Below are 19,276 nucleotides of genomic sequence, written 5' to 3'. Positions count from 1 at the left end.
AGAGCCTGAATAGCAAGATGAGTAATACAAAGTAGCAGCAACAATACATTTGTAGCCATACAAAGCATTTGTTTTTTTAGATGGGGTCAGTGACCCCATTTGAAAGCTGGAAAGAGTCAGAAGAAAAGACAGTTAACTTAAAGGTGAACCACCTTGTTAATGACTCCGGGATTCTGCCCAAGATAAGAAATGTATGTACTAATGTAACAATTTAGAACAGTTTACAGAGTCGGTGACACCCCAAGCTGTTTAAGAAACACACAAGGGGGAAAATGGTCAGAAATAGAAAGTAATTGGAAAAATATGTATTTCTGGTGAACTATCTGAAACCAACTGAACTGGAAGATGAACAACCCCTTTAAGGTCAGTCTACGGAATAGTTACTAACAATAGGACAGATTAATCATGCCCCAAAACGAAGCAAAAATAATGTTTAGAAAATGTTGAATCCTCAGACCCCACTTGCAATCTGTACCATTTACAGTTAAAGCCCAGTACTGCTGCTGAGTTACAACACCCTATACAGCAAAATGGTGTTCAGTTGCTCAAAGCAGCCAAACATGTTCTGACACTGAGACAGCATGCTTTTGTCAAAACCATTTCCTAACAATGTTTTTTCCTTTGTGGCAGTTACTTTAAACTTGGGTCTTTAAAATAAACGTCAATGCTGACAGTGTTTAGTAACCTTATCTCCCCCACTTCAGCTTTTGGGGCAATAGAATTTGGGGGAGATTACCAGCATTTTGCTGCCCGAGCTTAATGAGCGTCAAAATGCCCCTCCTTTGACTTAACTGGCTATGTGGCCGATCATTAGTTGGACACTGTCAATGCATTTTCAGGCCAGAAATTATTGCAAAAAATGCACCATGGAGCTGAAGCAGAGATACATAGCATTGACCACAGTTTGTGGTGATTGTTTACGTTAATGTCATTTCCCATTTAAACGTTATACCAAATGCAGCATTGCTAAAACACAAAATTACACTAAAAATGAATGTCTTACCTTTCCTGTGTGATCAAAAGACCTTACTTTGGCTACTTTATGCTGGACAGTAGAATAATAAGCCAACTTTGTTAGAGACCCACCTGTAAAGACACATTGTTACAGTAAAGAACATAACCTTATAACAGGGTTTCCTCCCCTATAACCTACGAGTCAGGGAGCAAAAATTGTTTGCACCAGGTCTACTAAAACTCACAGTGACCAATCAGCACACAGAAATTGCTGGCCACATGCAAAACCAAATATTTGATTGGATGGACTTGGTACAAACTATGTTCATTTTATTGCATTATTACCCTTATATCTCTGGCAGGTGCACTATCTGCACAGACTGTGCTCTTCTGAATCAGTGGGTGGCTTGTGGATGCCATTCGTCGTGGGTACACACCCTTATTTTTGTGTTCAAAATTTCAAAAAAGCCACAATGAGCACATGCTGACCATCTGCAAGATTTTTATTACAGGAACATCATACCTCCCAAATGTCCCATTTTTAGAGCGACAGTACCTCTTTTGACAGCTCAACCTGCAGTCTCTTATTTGTATTGGAAAGTCCAGTTTTTCTCCTCAATGAACAGGCAGAAATAGAAACAATGTTTCTAACTTAATTGGCTTTATACATTTGTAACAATTCAAATGTATCTAGATAAGCAATCATGATAAGCAAATAAATAATCGTAACAATATAAAATAACAGGTCCCCTGGGAAAAGTTAGACTCACAGCGTAAAGGATAAGTAAACCTTTAAAATAAGTGAATGAGAGAAATTTTGCAATGTACATTCATTATTTATTTTGTTTTTATTCCAAGATATGAAGGGATATGTGTGCTGTTAATATGAATGAATTTTGTTACAACAGCGCCACCTGCTGGTCAGTTTCCCACCAGTCTGACACCAAGTAGTCAAGGAAGTTGTCAGGAGAAAGAAATAGGCTGCTCTGATGTTCTTCTGCTTAGGAAAATAATTAGAAACCTTTCTCACATCTTTCCCTAGCAGAAAATCAGAGTAGCCTTTCTTTCTCCTGACAACTTCCTTGACATCTGCCATACTCACAATCTCTCTAGATCACAAATTCTTATAATTAGTTTTCAAGAGAAATAAATAAGATTCTTCTCACTAACTGCAGCAGGGCCACAAAGGGCAGGGCGGCAAAATTTTAAGAGCGGCAACATGCCCAGCCGCATCCTAGAGTGCATGGGGAACGCTATGACGCATTTGCGGGGGGGGTGCGCGCAGAGGCCTCAGGCACCCGGAAGAGAAATACAACGCTGACTGCAGCCTGACCCAGCTGCATTATACCTGAACAACCAGTTTAGGTTATTCTCAGGTAACCATAAGCAGAATTTATTCACAATTGAGCTATAAAGTAGCATGCAGACAATGGTTTCGATACCTGCAGCTTAGAGAGGCCTTCAGAGCTCAATTCCTTACACTCCAGCTTGTGTACGATGGCCCGAAATTTGAAGAGATATTATGGGACCCCCAGGCTGGGAAACTGATTTCTAGGCTCTACCAGTCACTAATCGCTTGCCTACCGGCCCCTTTTCTCAAAGCTCAGCAGAAATGGCAGAACATGATTCCCTCCCTAGACTCGGACACATAGGATGAGGTCACAGACGACCTATATGGGTTTTTAATATCTGTCAAAGACCGTCTTATTCAATTTAAACTCATACACCAGCTTTATCTTACTCCTGTTAAGCTTCAGAAGTTTGGGAGAGCCAACGAAGCACGCTGCCCCAAATGTAAATTGCCCGACGCCACATTCGCCCACCTCATATGGGAGTGCCCACACATCTCTAAGTATTGGGCTGATGTAATGAATCACTTGCATGGGTACTTGGACTTTCCCGGAACCTGCACGCCTGAAATTTGCCTATTAGGGGCTGTGGAAGACCTTCTCCCCCTAATCAGATACAGAATACTTATAAAAACTGCACTATTCTATGCCAAAAAGGCTCCAGTATTGAAATGGATGGCCCCCCAAGTACAGCAATGGCTCTCGCTAGTAGGAAAATCACTGGTAAACATCAAATTGACATATGAAGCGAGAGGATGTCCTTCTAAATTTGGGAAAATATGGTCCCCCCTGGTTAGACTCACACCCAGAACAGGATCCCTGAAAAGGAGAGATAGTTGTGTCTTTTTACACACTTAAATGCTCTTGATGGTTACCTGTAGTGTATTTACGGTATGGTACATGATGCTGATTTATGCAACTGACAGTAATGTATATGTTTAATGTGATTTAATTGTTTTTTCATCATCCCTTCCCTTTTCCCCTTTTATTTTATACCCTTTCCCCTCCCCCCTTTTTGGAAATCAATAAAAACATATGCTTTCAAAAAAAATAAGTAGCATGCAGAATATAGAAAGGAAATATATCTGCTTGTGTATAGAGTCCTTAAGTAAAGGCTGCCGACAAAATTTAAGTTGGCAGCTAATTGGGGCCCTCAGACAGGCTTCCCCAATTGATATCGGCCGAAAGTGGGCCAGATGTCGATTGGGCGGATTTAAAAATCCAGTCGGATCGAGGACTGCATTGGTTCGTTAATGTGGTCCTCCATCCGACCGCCTGCATTCTCCTCGTTGTGACCCGATCATTGGGCTCTAGGGCCCACTATTGGATCAGCCCCATATCACTCGCCTCAAGATGGGCATATCAGGGAGAGATGCACTTGTTTGGCAACATCACAAAATGAGTGGATCTTTGTATGTATGTCCAGCTTCAGTCCCCTTAAATATACTCACTATGCAGAAGTGTGTGTGGAGTATGGCAGAACCCATCTAATACATTAAGAATACAGACACTTTAGGTTGCCTAGAAATATATGTAAATCTGCTATGTTTAAACTAAAACTAAGCATAAGCCCCTTTGTATAATCTCTTACATAAAAGCTCTGGGACTGTTATTTATAAATATGCATATGCCAGAGTTACAGCAGAATTTACACCAACATGTCAGTGGGCTTGGCAATGCTCATTGATGATCATGAAAAGATACTTGCATGCAAACCAACCCTGTACTGTTCCGGGCTCACCTCAATTTTTTCCAACAGCATGAGACAATATTTATTTTCTTTTTAAAGTCTTTTATATCTATGCTGATTTGCTCCAAATGCATCTCTTCCCTTAAGCCTTTGGCACAGAGTATTTTGACCCTGCTATCAGGCCACAAACAACAGCAGTGAAAATCTTCCTGTTACAACTTTGCAAAGGATTCTATAGGAAACTGCCACTGAAACACACATGGCAGACCTCTACTCAGAAATGCTGGCTTGAGTGTCAATGTGGGGAGTGGGGACAGTTTGACCTGATTACAGCTGTTCCGAGAACAGCTGCAACATTCCTTTAAATAAAGCAAAAACAAAGGCAAAGTTCTAAATTTTTAGAGCTGTTGAAATTATGTTATTAACTAAAAAAAAAAAAAACACACTTAAGAAAAACATGATGTGTATAAAATGTGCTGTGCAAACAATATACAGTATATCCTTTTACAGTTCTGTCAACTCCATACAAATAAAAGGCCCGAATCATTTCCCATACAGAGGCATGTGTATTCATGCTCATAGATATTCTGGGAAGCCCAGATGGAAACCCGAAAAGGTTGGGATTTTGTGGGTGTACAAACAGTTTATGCTGCCCTAAAATGTCCTATGCTAACAAGGGACCCTGAGCAAATAGGGGACTGCAAATGAGCAGTATGACAACTACGAGTTTAAATGCTCCTAACTGAATATTATACTATGAATACAGGAGGAAATGTTGGAAAGAACATGCACAGCTAATTGTTAAATGTGGGAATGAACGTGTTTGCAAAGTGCTCGCAGAAATAAGCAAACACTTCTCTAAATAACTCAAGCAATATATTGTCTCTAATTAAGCCTGTTTCCCTTTTCCGTCTGTTATGCAACCAAACAAAAATAGTACATGGAAAGAGAATTGTAATCCCTTGCAGTCCATAATATAGTGAATAAAGAACCCCTATTGTAAAACATAAGGATAAGTTACCTAAGAGTTCCATGACCATATAAAACCACAAGGCTGATTATATTATACAGGTCATGGAACTCTGACTTCAACTTCTAATATCCTCATATTTTGCAACATCGGGTACTTTATTTATTAAAATACACAAGTTTTACCGAGTCATGTGACAGAAATAATATCACTAAACTCCGATTATAACCGATGACATCACTAAGCACAGTTTATAAGGATATAATTTACAGGATATTCACGGCTCTTGTGTGTATTGTATGTTTATTCATAACAGCAATAGGCTTTGTTTGTAACAGCTCGAGCTGGGATTAACAGGTCCTTCTCATAACAAACAGGGAAGGCTTGTGTAACCTAATTAAACATAAATCAGGGTTAAGAAACACATAGCACCCTTTTGCTGCTCAATTCCCAGCACCACGAAAAGTCAAACTATTGGTGGGGTGAAGGAAGTTGCAGTACAGAATAAGTTGGAGGACCATACAGATTAGACAGTTTACTTTAAAATAAAACATAAGACAACAAGTAGGTTAGAAAGATTAACGTGAAGCCATCGGCTACTGGAAAAGGCAAACGGATTATAACTGCTCTTATCTGATCTGTCTCAGTGTTTGCTTGACAAGCAGCTGCTTTAGTGGGAAAGGACATTTCCCTTTTTACAGTCCTTATTCATACACTAAATAGAGAACAAAAAGTCTAACTATTTATGCTTTTAACCCAGCAATATGCCACCCTACCAGTCTCTCTCTTTTATCTCTTTTGCTAAAGTAATATGGGAGGTCAATATTATCTGTGGGGTTGGGTAAATCATCAGCCAGGTCCTTTTGTCTAAGATCAAGTGTAGTGTAGTACCTTTGGAAACACTTGGTCCTCTGGCTGGCAAGATCAAGGAGGAGTATCTGTTTTTATGATCCTATGTGAAGAACGGAGAAACACTTGGTCCTCTGGACTAGGCTGGCAAGCGGATTTGCTTTTGAGTCAGGGGCAATGCACATGCACCTATGCCTAATCATGCTTCACTTCCTTTGCCCTGGCCATTAGGCGGGCGGGAAGTTTTTTCTTTTTCCGGCTGCCAGCTGGAGCCTTACTAAAGGCAATCAATGGCCTTGCACCCAGGGCCGGAACTAGGGGCAGGCAGAGTAGGTGCCCGCCTAGGGCGCAATCATGTGGGGGGCGCACTTTTAGAGGAATTTTTTTTAAACCCTGGTTTGTTTGGCCTTTAATGGTTTTTCAATTTTAAAAAACACTTTTTCCAACCCATGCTTGCCCGTGATTCATACTGTAGGCATAAGCACTCCCCACCATCCTCTTGGCAGCTGTATTGGTACATATTTGTGGGCAATATCGTGGCTGCTGCTTGCACAGGTAAACAGATGATTAGGGGCAATATGATAGATTTTTTGGCTCCTGCTGGCATGTTCATATTTGGGGGCAATATTGTGGATTTTTAGGCTGCTACTGGCACAGGTACAGATTGGGGGCATTATGAGGGATTGGCTGATGCTGGCAAAGGTACACAGATGTTTGGGACAATATGATGGATTTTTGGCTCTTATTGGCACAGGAACAAATTTGGGGTAACAATATGATAGATGTTTTGTCTTATACTGGCATAGGTACAGATTGGGGGTTTAAGGGCAATCTGGGGGAATGACAGCTGGCACAGATACATGGGGCAACATGATGGCTGCTGGCACAGGTACAGGGGGCATATGAATGGTAAGGTGGGAAATGGTAATGCAGGACTGGGTTGGGGGGGGCACTGATTGAAGCCCTTGCCTAGGGTGCCAAAATACCTTGGCCGGGTCCTGCTTGCACTGCACACTCCAGCACCTTTTTGTGTTTGGTTTGAGAACTCTGGATGGGGTCATAGTCCTTAGGCCATGACACGCCCTGGGGGAAGCTTTCGGCAGAACCCAGGTTAGACGGGACTCCCCCTAGCTTTGGCGAAGGGGAGTCCAAACGACCCCAAAGCCCTTCGGGGGGGCGGGGATGGTGGGCCCTCCCTCCCTAGCTTCGGCGAAGGGGGACCCATCCATTCAAGCTGTTCGCGGGCGGTAGCCTGGGACACTTGGTCAACAGAGCCCATGCCTTCAGGTAGGACTCGGACGGATGATTCAATATCATCAACCAGGTGTCAAGAAAAGGCAGAAGCAGGCAAATCAGGTCCCCTTATCAGTGGCCTGGAAGTGACACAATGTCCAGTCTAACAGACTCCCTCCATGTGTTGCTCCTTAATATTCCACCTGAATTATTGGATTGGCCAGGTGAGTTATAATAAGGCAGGTGTAAAAAACAGACCTCAAGTTCTTGCTGAAATACTTTTCTCTGTAGCCCTATGATAGTCATGGTCACGTTTACACCTCTTGCATTGTGACAAAGGGATCTCCCGGTACCCTGCATTTGCTAGTCCCATACACACAGCAGAATTGTTTCTCAATTGACTCGGAGTGGAGAGCTAATTAGGCTAAACGCTCGCTCCCTTCCTTTATTCCACACACAGACTATCACAATGCAATTAGATATGTTCCACATTTCCCCACAACAATAAACCGACTGACAGCGCCGCACTGTGCACGACCTATCGCAGCAAGATTGTTTACTTTCTACTTCTCGCCCCCATTATCCACCAGGAGCACTGTGGGAGACTGGGAGTTGTAGTCTCCTGAAACGAAAAAAACGTTTCATTTAAACTACAGAGTCCCTTATCAGAACTACGACTCCCAGCATCGGTATCTTCAGTGTAGCATTGCGGGAAATGTAGTTTATAAAGCTCCCTGCGCAATATCTTGCACTGGGTTGGGAAATCAGCGGGAACTACAATACCCAGAGTGCAGTGCAAGGTGAAGAGTCAATAAGCTAACTTGCCACAAGTGGATGTAAAGGATGGTCTCCGGGTCACATTGCCGCACTGACCCATTCCTAGCACACAGTAACAGCACGTACCTATATCAATGGCAAAGCGCTTGGCGTTCTCCAGATTACGGAAGATCTCGTCAGGTGGCAAGGTGATGCTTTTATCCATGCTCTCCCCACTCCTAGCTCTACCTCCACTGGCCGCCATATTGGATATCCCGCCGAGCTATGCGCATACATTTGAATATGCTTTGCATGTGTTATGTTAATGAGGTGCCTTGTGTCAAAGAAGGAATTAAGCCAAAACAAAGTCCCTGTCATAATGGGAAATACAGAGGGACAGACAGAAAGAAGACATTGTCCTCTCACAAAAGTATATACCCAAATATTGAAAATATTGAACTTTTCTAGGAATATATAGTCAAAGTACATATATAAATAATATTTGTGATGTTCCATACTAGTTACTTTGCAGTGACTGGTAATTTTGAATACAGGAATGGGATCTGTTATCCAGACAGCCTATTATTCAGAAAGCTCCAAATTATGAAGGCCCTCTCACATTGAGTCCGTTATTTAAAAAAAATTCAGATTTTTATAAATGATTTCCTTTTAAAAACAGTAAATTGTACTTAATAAGTACCTTGTACTTAATGGTAACTAAACTGCATGAATTTATATTGGAGGAAAACAACCCTATTGGATGGATTCAATATTAAAATGATTTTTAGTAGACCATGGGGGTTATTTATCAAAGTCTGACTTTATCTCAATATTTTCTGCTACAAATCAGCTCTGTTTTTTTACGCTTATTTATTATTACATTTTCCCGACAATTTGCTTTGTGGGAAAAAAATCAGATTTTCATGATTTTTTCTGATTTTTACATCAGATTTTGACAATCTTTTTCAGAATTTTCCCCCGAAAACTCAGAAAACTTCGGGGTATTTCCTGAAACCCAGCGCACTTTAAAAAATATTTGGCACTTCTCCCATTGACTTATATGCAACCTTGACAACTGAGATGCCGGATATTCAGATTTGGACTTTTCCATTCTCGGGGTTTAACAAATTCCGAAAATTTTTTGATCTTTTAAAAGTCCGATTTTATTTTAAAAAATCATGAATTTTTCATGATTTTTGCATTCGGAATTTAGTAAATAACCCCCTTAGGGTATGATGATCCAAATTACTGCAAGATTTCTTATCCAGAAAAACCCAGGTTCCCAAGCATTCTAGATAACCGGTCCCATACCTGTGTGTATACTACTGTATATATACTGTATACTTGCAATATCACAGGGGGAGCATTGGTAAACATTTCACTATACACACCAGGAAAGTCTGATCTGCGATCCTCCAGCTGTTGAACTGCAATAATAGCCCTGGGTTGTTCACAAGATGCTGGAAGTTGTATTCAGCAAAAACAGGGTGCTGCAGGAAGGTGGGAGCCACACATGGTATAAAAAGTTGCGGAGCTCAGAATTGCCTAACCTGCAATGTTCTGGCTATTGTCCAGAATCCCAATGAGAGGTTTGGGCTCTTGGTACCATGCTGCTTGATGCTGTTGAGGAGCAGTTAAAAGGTCATAGGTTACACCTCCCTGAACTCCATTCCCTTTTCTCTTAGACTGGGGATCCATCCTGCACCAGCTACAATTTTGAGTGTGCCCTTGTTTTATTTTACCACAGCTATGACAATGGCACTGTAAAAAGGATGTCCACCTTTTCTGAAATTAAATAAATATATATATATATATGTATGCCTTCCTGTCTTTGTTCTGTTAAGTGACTATGAATAACTTTGGAATCCAGTATTATTTTAGCAGTGAAGAAAACATTGGCCAGGTGGCAACCCTACCATTAAGGGAGTACAAGGCAGTAGAAATGAGGAGTGGGAAAGTCTGGACTAGGATTTAATATAGGCCCTGGCATTTCAAACACACAGAGACCCAAACAGTCCCCCACCAGCCCAATAAATATAAATAGTGACCATCTATGGCATCTTATAGCAGCATCTATGGCATCTCCCCTACAGATAAAGTTATATATCTATATGCCCATACTTTACAAGCATGAAATTTTCGAATATTACTGTAAATTACCAGTCAAGATAATGGTAAGAATCGGGCATTCCTTCCGTATTGTTTATTCGAATTAATGTTATATCATGTCATTGGTAGGCCCTTGAGTCCAGGGCAGTTCCATTTGGTTTCTGTATATCATTTTTGTATACTTTTCTGAATACTTTGTAATATTGATTTACATGTGAAGATACACTACGGTGGATTTAATGGACTGATATGCTAATGGACTATTTACCACTCCCACTCTGTGGATGACATCATATCCTGTTTTCACTATAAATATGTGCACTACGTGATTTGTACACTATACTTGATAAAGGGCCTGTGTGCCCAAAACATGTCGTTGGAATAAACACTTTTGCAGCAAGTACTGCTTCATTGGCTCATTCACAGTTCCTGTTTTCCTAATGCATCTTATAGCAGCCCGAAATCCCATAGGGAGGAAGCACACCAGAAACTTCAGCATTGCCTTTAGATCATTTATTTCAGCAGAAGTGCCAATTCTGCTGAAACAAATGATCTAAAGGCAATGCAGAAGTTTCTGGTGTGCTTCCTCCCTATGGGATTTCGTGTATGAAAATTGGCTTGGAAGTAGCCTGAGGAGTTGAATGCACCCAAAAGAGAAAAAGTGATGTGCCGAAGAGAAGTGTTTATCTTATAGCAGCCCCTCTGGCATCTGACAGAATCAACAAATTGTCAGTCCAGGCCCACATTGTAGTATATTTATCAAAGAATAAAATTAGAGCTTGCCACAGTTCACTAGAGTGAAGTTCTCCCACTCTCTTCATTTATGTGGGATTTTTAAAGACCTACAGTATTTATCAATGGGTGAAAGTGAGAATCCCATAGAAGTAGTAGAATCTCTTTATAGCAATTTGTTTGTGAAAATTCTCATTAATGCTTCCAGCTTCATCTGCTGGAACAAACAACATGGAGCCATATTTACACAGATTCCCACTGAAGGATTCTCTTTCTTTTTAAGGCAGCTACTGGCTGTGGAGAACTAGGGGGAAACATTTTATTGCGCACTCTTGCTTTAAGAACTCTGATGTTACGGAACTACAGCTCCCAGCATGCTTTTACATTGATGATAACAATTCTGGGATTTGTAGTCTAGCAACATCAGTGCAGTACAAAAGTGTCCCATTTATTTTTTTATGGGCCTGGGTCCAGCTGCTGGGCAAGCATATGTAGTAAAGGCCAAGTGGGAAAGCAGCTCTGCGTATAATTTTTGCTAGTGTCCACTAACCACATGTCCTGATAGTTTTGTGCAACAGATGATGTTACAGTGTGACAAGTGTTGGAGGGCCCCTGATGGCCAATCAATGAACCACACGTATACCCCTCAGTGACAGATCTGTCCTGCTATAAGCAACACTGATCCTGCATGTTAGTTCTCCAAATGGGTGATAGTGATACTAATGGATCCAGCATAAACAATTTGTATTAGTATTCCTGCCCCTTACATGCAGCCTTGTGTACTTCTCTGCCAAGTAATCCCTAAACGTGATGCAGTAATTATGCCAATGAGAATGCCTTGGTTTGATTATTTGGTCTAGAGGGGGCCCTCCATTACATCCCTGCTTGGTAATATCTGAAATATATCTGACCGATCACTTTCAAAACACTCCGCTATCCTAGCATTGACACTTTTAGTCATATCTGGACTACATATAGAATATATGCTTGCATTTTTAATAAATATATTATGTAGATGTAAACACTGATGAATATTGCAGGTCTAACTAATATTAGATTGTATAGCTTATATGGCTATATCAAATTATTTTGGTGGTGGACAGCCTAAACAGACTAATGCTGACATGATTTTTGTTACAATACACATTATTGCATTATTTATATTTGTGTGTGTGTATGTACCAGAGATTTATAAGCTGCAGAGTATCCCCCTCCTTACCAGCAGCTGTGGTTATACTACAACTCCCAGAATCCTATAATAGCCAATAGATGCTGAAAGCTGTAGGTCATCAAAAGCCTGGGATTTTAGAAACACTGTTTATGGTCACATAAACATTAATGTAGAATTATTATAATTGCTGTCAATGTAAAGAAAAGTCATAAGAAATCGGAATACCGTAGAAGGAATATTTTATTTCAAACTTGTGCTATATTCCTTTAAAAATAAATCAAATTCAGTTCAGTATATAAATTACAGGGGCATGTGTAAACATACACCATTGTCCTACAAGGACAATTTAATCAATGTAACCGCAGGTGCAGCTACGAGATGAACCAAAACATTTCATACAATTCCTTTTTTTAAAACAAAAAGTCATAGGATAACATAGAACAGACATTTCTTTAAACAAGAAATAAACATGCAAAGAGATACAAGCACATCTTTATAAAAGATATTTGAATCATGTTACAGACTTCATTAAAGATACTCTCTAATAAAATTCTGATATTTCTCTTGAAAGGCTACTCACTACTAACTTCACAGAAGTTACACAGAAAGAATATACAGCATAATAAAGCTTGTTGCTGCCAGCACTGATGGAGCACTGCGATCAATAGAAATTAAAGCATTTTTCCTCTTTAGAAATACTTATCTTCATTCCTTAAAGAATGATATGCTATGGATAAGAATATCCCTTTAAAAATACAAATAACAACATTCTAGTAGAATACAAGTATAGAGTCTTGTTTTGCAGGTAGAGAATTCAAAATGTACAGTTTAAAAAAATAAACCTGTGTGGCAAAACCATGCCTAATCCTCTCCTTTTCTAAAAACAGAGCCCTAATATACATATTATACATATGCTACAAAGGCAACTTCACTGAAGTAACTAGCTGAAATGGGGGTGGGGATTTCACCATCCTAGTGCACTGCCGTATATAACATGATGCAGTTACATATGACACATGAATGTACTATTACCCCATTGTACAATATATAAATTGTAGAACTATTCTTCACAGAAGATAAAATAAAATGTTAAAAACATTAGTACTGATACTACATTATCAATAATGATAAATGCACATTACACTCTTGAGCAAGTTACAAGTAAATATTCTTCTTCATAGAAGGAATTAGTAAGCATCCCATAGGATAACGTTCATGCTTGTCAGAATCAGTTTTTTTCTGTTGACTGATAACATTCAAGCATATCCAGGTAGACTATTAGGAGAGTGTTCCTTACTGCTAGAGGAATATGTGACTTCAAGTCATTTTTTTCCCTCTTGGATGCAATAGTCCATTGGAGTTCACCAGGGGCGCCATATTTTGTTGGTGTTGCTTGCCAGAGCTGATTGTTTGGAGTCAGAGACACTGGGAATATATGTTTGGGATACAACAGGGAGCTTTTGGGGTGGTTGCAGGTGGTTAAGCAGTTTCATTTGGGTTTCTCCACTTTCTGGGTAATAGCACAGGAACTGAACAGCTTCTCTTAAACAGCTTGAGAACCCTTGCTTGTAATCCTGTTCCAGTTTTGCCAGATTGGGAGACTGACCTGGAGGAAAAAACAACAAGATCGGTTAGGAGCATATTCCAAGCACAAGTTTCTAATACTGTAAATAATGTAAAACTCCTAATAAAAACATTATAACTACAAATTGAACTGATGAATGACCACCACTGATAAAGGCATATTTAAGAAAATGCATTAAATAGCCTAAACTATGGACCTATGTTATGTTTTTTTAATAGAAAACAATAGAGGATGGTAATTATGAACGGTGTAAGGCTACGCATTGCTGATGCAGGTTTTGGGGAGTAAGGTAAAATATAGGATACTTACTTTTCTGCTGTTGTAGGTAGTTTACTGCCATCTCAAGAATATCGGCCTTCTCTAGTTTGACATTGGGTTCCTGCTTGTGAAATTCTTTCTCCAGGAGAACTTTCAGCTGCTCGATGCTGTTGTTAATCCTGTCTCTGCGCATCTTTTCCACAATGGGCTTTCTCAGCTATAAAGAAAAAATCAAGAATATTAGCAATGCCACATTAAAGACAGTGTAGTATTATACCATCTCTGCATTATTCCTTAGATGTAAGCGGGTCCCTTCTAAGAGCCCGGAGATTTCATGTACACTAAAATAATACTTACTTTGTTTTTTTCTTTGGAAGAGAAAGTATCCAGAGAAATGCTGGTAGGAGCCATTATCCTAAGTGTGTAAGAGCTGAGTGCACAGGGTGCTAGTGCTGGAGAGCATATGAGCTGTGGAGCCAGTGAGCCTGTATTTATACCCCAGAATGCGCATACTAATGCATGAGTCCCAAACCTGCTACACTTTCCCACACTCGTTTAGCCAATACATGCATTGAGGCAGACAATAGAGCAGGCATCTATTACAGCATGGTAAATTGACTGTGAATTGCCTGAGGATAATACCCTGCTCCCAGTGGAGCAGGTGGAGAGTGTGTTACACAATAGACACAAGCTTTAATATGAGGTGGGAGAACGTGGGAAAGAGATTCCCATCACTATAATCACACTGGGGTTGGATGGGAACATCTTCCCTGCAATATGCTGCTCTTTTTTGAAGTGTGCCTTGGCAGTCTTACACGTATTTGGTATAACCAGATGTTGTACAATAGGGCACTCCTAATCTTTAATACATTCACCTCAATGGGAACAATCATATCGGTGGGAGATATCTCTCATTTTACCTGCAAAATCTACACATTTCTTTTCACTCCGTGTGCCATATGTATGCATTGGATTATGCAGGTGCAATGCCCATCACCTGAATGCAATAAATTGGAATTCATTTTATAAAAAAAAGAAACTGCTCTTGTCTAAACCTTGGCAGTCCTGTATCCAAAGGTCAGCTTAGTACTTGGAAATAAGTATACAGCAAGTTATCATTTTTACTTAATGTCATAAATAGAGAGGTTTAAAAATTTAGGGCAGCAATAAAAATGACTGAAAATATACACAACCTTTATGCAAATGTATATGTGACAGATCAAAGCAAGTGTGCTGCTTATTACCATAAACAGCCAATTTACCACCACTGTTTCCTGATGTGCATATGTTTGTTGTATGGACCTAAGGCTATTATAAAAGCTAAAGGTGAGAAATCAATAAACCTCACAAAGCCAAGTAAGGCCCATAGAGAATACCACCATTGTGTTCTCTAGCCAGATAGGGCTCTTAACCTGGGCTTGAAATGTGCTGGAGACCCCTCAGGGGTCCAAACAGTTAATTCACGTCACATGAAAAAACTAAATGCAATTAGTTACATCTTGTGATTTCACCAAATGCTATTTTTTTTACAAGTAAATTAACAAACCAGATAATATCAGGCAAGTTTCCTTTGCAGGATGAATAAGCATAATAACATGAAAAACTGGTTCATTATAGTGGTTTTAGAGGTTCCTAATACTACTCAATCCCTTTCCACTAAGCAACTCCTTTGGTGTCAAGGGGCATTACTTTCCCAGGTCTGTGAGTGACATGACAATGTGAAGCGATCAATGGGCTTCTTGGGAAAATACTGATCCAGATGGCCCGTAGGGCTGGGAATTGCTGGTAAGCACAATAGCAAGTTAAACATCATCAGTAATTCCCCCCTTGTAAGACACACTTCTTTTGTCCACTCCAGTGGAAGTTACAAATAGAGTGGAAAACGGTGGGACATTCTGAGAAAATTCCCATCCCAATGAAGGCTACTTTCTCAGAGTGTATCCCATTGAAGGCTACTTTCTCAGAGTGTGGGTGGACAATTTGCAGTTTCCTTAGAAAGTAGAATTTGTCATTGTATTTTGTAAGTCATAAACGGTCTAATTGCACAGTTCTAACTGACAATTCACAATGTAGCTGAAAGTCTGTCTAACTTCATAGTTTAAAATATGTATATACCGTATGTTAATTCCATAGTCGTATTATGTCTATCTTAAAACAGCTACATAGAATAATGTGTACACATAACTATTTACTTATGTTAAACAAACACTTAACACTATTCACTAATGCTGTTCAGTGACTGTTATTTTGATTGTCCTTTTCATGATTAGCTTCAGATAATACATTTCAATCATATTTACACATTTTTGACACAACAAATCTCTCCCTTTAATGTAATAATGAAATCACCTTATATAGATTAGTCTTATATTTCCATGTTATTGATTTTTTTTACATATTATTATTTGTAATTAATTGCATTTTAACTGTAACAGTAAATTGTTTTCTTGCTATTTTCCATGTTAACATGCCTAAGGGAAAACTACAGTGTTGGTGCATTATTTCAACTTTTGTAATGGGTTCTATTTGTACTCTAATTCTTGTAAGATGTAGAGAGTGACATCCTGAGATAACTGCAATTGGTTCACATTTTTTTTATTAGTTGAACTTTTTATTCAACTGCTCTCCAGTTTGCAATTTCAGCAGTCTGGTTGCTGGCATCCAAGTTACCCTAGCAACCATGCACTGATTTGGAAAAGGAACTAGAATATTGAGTAGGAGAGGGCCTGAATATCAATAACAATACTTTTGCAGCCTTACAGAGCATTTGTTTTTAGATGAGGTCAGTGACCCGCTTTGAAAGCTGGAAAGAATCAGAAGACAAAGGCACAATTATAAAAAACGATAAAAATAAAAAATGAAAATCATTTGAAAAGTTTCTTAGAATTAGTCATTCTATAACATACTAAAAGTTAACTTAAAGGGATACTGTCATGGGAAAAAAAATTTTTTTTCAAAATGAATCGGTTAATAGTGCTGCTGCAGCAGAATTTTGCGCTGAAATCCATTTCTCAAAAGAGCAAACAGATTTTTTTATATTCAATTTTGAAATCTGACATGGGGCTAGACATTTTGTCAATTTCCCAGCTGCCCCTGGTCATGTGACATGTGCTCTGATAAACTTCAATCACTCTTTACTGCTGTACTGCAAGTTGGTGTGATATCACACCCTCCCCAGCAGCCAAACAAAAGAACAATGGGAAGGTAACCAGATAACAGCTCCCTAACACAAGATAACAGCTGCCTGGTAGATCTAAGAACAACACTCAATAGTAAAAACCCATGTCCCACTGAGACACATTCAGTTACATTGAGAAGGAAAAACAGCAGCCTGCCAGAAAGCATTTCTCTCCTAAAGTGCAGGCACAAGTCACATGACCAGGGGCAGCTGGGAAATTGACAAAATGTCTAGCCCCATGTCAGATTTCAAAATTGAATATAAAAAAATCTGTTTGCTTTTTTGAGAAATGGATTTCAGTGCAGAATTCTGCTGGAGTAGCACTATTAACTGATGCGTTTTGAAAAAAACATGTTTTTCCATGACAGTATCCCTTTAAAGGTGAACCACCCCTTTAATGGATGACAGCTAACCCTTGACCACTGGAGTTTCACTGTTATTTAGGGATGCACCGAATCCACTATTTTGCCGAATACTGAATCCGAATTTGCACATGCAAATTGGGGCGGGGAAATGAAGAAGTGGAAAAAAATTGGTTTACTTCCTTGTTTTGTGACGAAAAGTCATGTGAAATCCCACCCTGCCACAATTTGCATATGCAAATTAGGATTCAGATTCGGTTCAGACAGGCACAAGGATTTGGACAAATCCTAATCCTGCTGAAAAAGGCCAAATGCTGGACCGAATCCTGCATTCGGTGCATCCCTACTGCTATTATTTATACTAATTGGAGGAGGACCGGTTTAATAAATGACTGTCTGTGTTGTTTATTTATTTATTTACTGAACTGCTTCTGCTTTGGCCTAACAGATTGTTAGCGAAATTCATCCCTGATTGCACATTTTAATCCTTCACCATTGCAGATGAATCATAATCATGTTCTTCCTCCTTCTGAATCTCCAAATCTCAGTTTTTCATATCTTCTTCCTGTTCAAGTTGTCAGAATGTATTCTGGAACAGTCATGCTACAGCTGTTGTTTTTTTTTTTTGTTTTTTACAGTTGAAAGCAGTTCATTTATAGGTACATCTTCACTTTCATTTCTCTGTTCTGAGCTCATTACATGATGAAACAATCAGCTCATTGTTGGAGTCTTCTTCTGGAACAGAATACAGTGCTGCCTGGGTCACTTAGATAAATATCAAACAAGAAAGGTTTCAGGTAATCTTGTTATAAGCTGTGCTCAAAGACAACTGAAATTTGACTGTAGAGTGTGTATAATTTCCCAGCATAACATTATTAGTCATGAAGTCAGTGAGTTATTACATGATGTTTATCCTTCTTGTCCTTCACCACTCAAAGAGGTGTTGGATATTTGCAGATTAATTTATGTTCTCAACAAAGCTTTTGCACAAAAAATGCAACACTGCCTGCATGACCTGCACATAAATCATAAACATTTGCAGACACTAAAGTTCATAACACACACTCATTAAATATTCAAAGGGTAAAATGTAATATGCTCCCTTATCACAAAACAGATTTGCAAAGATGCTTGCGCCCGTAAGTGACCATGTATAAGCCATTGACTGATTAAGACCTCAAAGACTTGCTCGCAAAGTTTGTGACCAAACTGCTTTTTCGAATGTTCAAAGTGTATGCAATAACATTTCGCAATCACCAAACCATTTTTATCGACAAAATATTTAACAAAACACCAGAGCAGATGTTAAAGGTTTCACAATGCGCAATTAAGATTTGCAATGCAATAAAAGTCTAAAAAAGAATATTACATATTCCCCCAAAGTAACATATTTTGATCCTCAAAATACTTTTGTATTATCTATCTATAGAGCTATAGGAGCTATTTTTCTGAATACAGGGTCTGTAATTTGGATCACCATGTCTTAAAGTGCAAGTCAACCCCAAAATAAAAAAATGTCTAATAAAAAAGGTCTGTTAATCAGCAGCCTTGTCTTTCATTATAACAGTCTGAGCCACCAGGGCAGAGACTAGTAAGTTACAAACACTGCTTTCATTAGTAATACTAATATCTTAAAAACCATAGAAAATTTGTAATGAATGTATATTGCATGGTTGCTTAGAATTATGTTTACTTTTTAGGCAAAATAAACATTTTTTGGGTTGATATTCCAATTTAAATATATTAAAACATTGGATAAAATATATCAAAATGTTCCACCAGCACGGATTTATGCAGCTTGGCTATAATATAGTACAGAATACTGGTTTGTTATTACAAAAAGAAGTAATTAAAACTATTAGATTTGTTTGGGTAAAATGGACTCTATGGGAGATGGCCTTCCCCCATTTTTAGAGGTTTATGTATAATGGGTTTCCAGATAATAGATCTCATGTCTGTATCAGTAAAGCCCAGAATGTCTGCTGCAATGGGCCACATGCATCATCACATACCTCAAACCATAGGACTACCCCTAACTCTTGCAGCCAAAAGTATCAAATTGGAAGGCAGCCTGAGTGCC

At 39.1% G+C, this 19,276-nt stretch overlaps 2 protein-coding genes across 3 annotated transcripts in view; both read right to left on the bottom strand.

The window, feature by feature from the left end:
* pank4.L (pantothenate kinase 4 L homeolog) overlaps nucleotides 1-8,119 on the bottom strand; it is a 28,740-nt gene extending 20,621 nt beyond the window's left edge. Inside the window, exons 1-2 of one of the 2 annotated variants that reach the window (XM_041569338.1) lie at nucleotides 7,949-8,119; nucleotides 1,004-1,086 (exon numbers count right to left, since the gene is read on the bottom strand). In XM_041569338.1, the coding sequence (XP_041425272.1) occupies nucleotides 1,004-1,086; nucleotides 7,949-8,066 (201 nt within the window). In that variant the 5' untranslated portion in view covers nucleotides 8,067-8,119. The remainder of the gene's footprint in view (nucleotides 1-1,003; nucleotides 1,087-7,948) is intronic. The other variant, XM_041569339.1, reaches the window with a different exon arrangement.
* A 3,916-nt stretch (nucleotides 8,120-12,035) lies between these two features.
* hes5.1.L (hes family bHLH transcription factor 5 L homeolog) lies at nucleotides 12,036-14,081 on the bottom strand. The gene is given in 3 exon segments (NM_001085995.1): nucleotides 12,036-13,419; nucleotides 13,708-13,873; nucleotides 14,014-14,081. Coding segments are annotated over 3 exon segments (465 nt in total). The 5' UTR covers nucleotides 14,068-14,081; the 3' UTR covers nucleotides 12,036-13,174.
* Between the last annotated feature and the right edge of the window lie 5,195 nt (nucleotides 14,082-19,276).

Source organism: Xenopus laevis, chromosome 7L (genome assembly GCF_017654675.1).
Source record: "Xenopus laevis strain J_2021 chromosome 7L, Xenopus_laevis_v10.1, whole genome shotgun sequence".
Classification (NCBI taxonomy): domain Eukaryota; kingdom Metazoa; phylum Chordata; class Amphibia; order Anura; family Pipidae; genus Xenopus; species Xenopus laevis.
The sequence above is the reverse complement of the archived record's forward strand: the minus strand, read 5'-3'. Positions and strand labels throughout refer to the sequence as shown.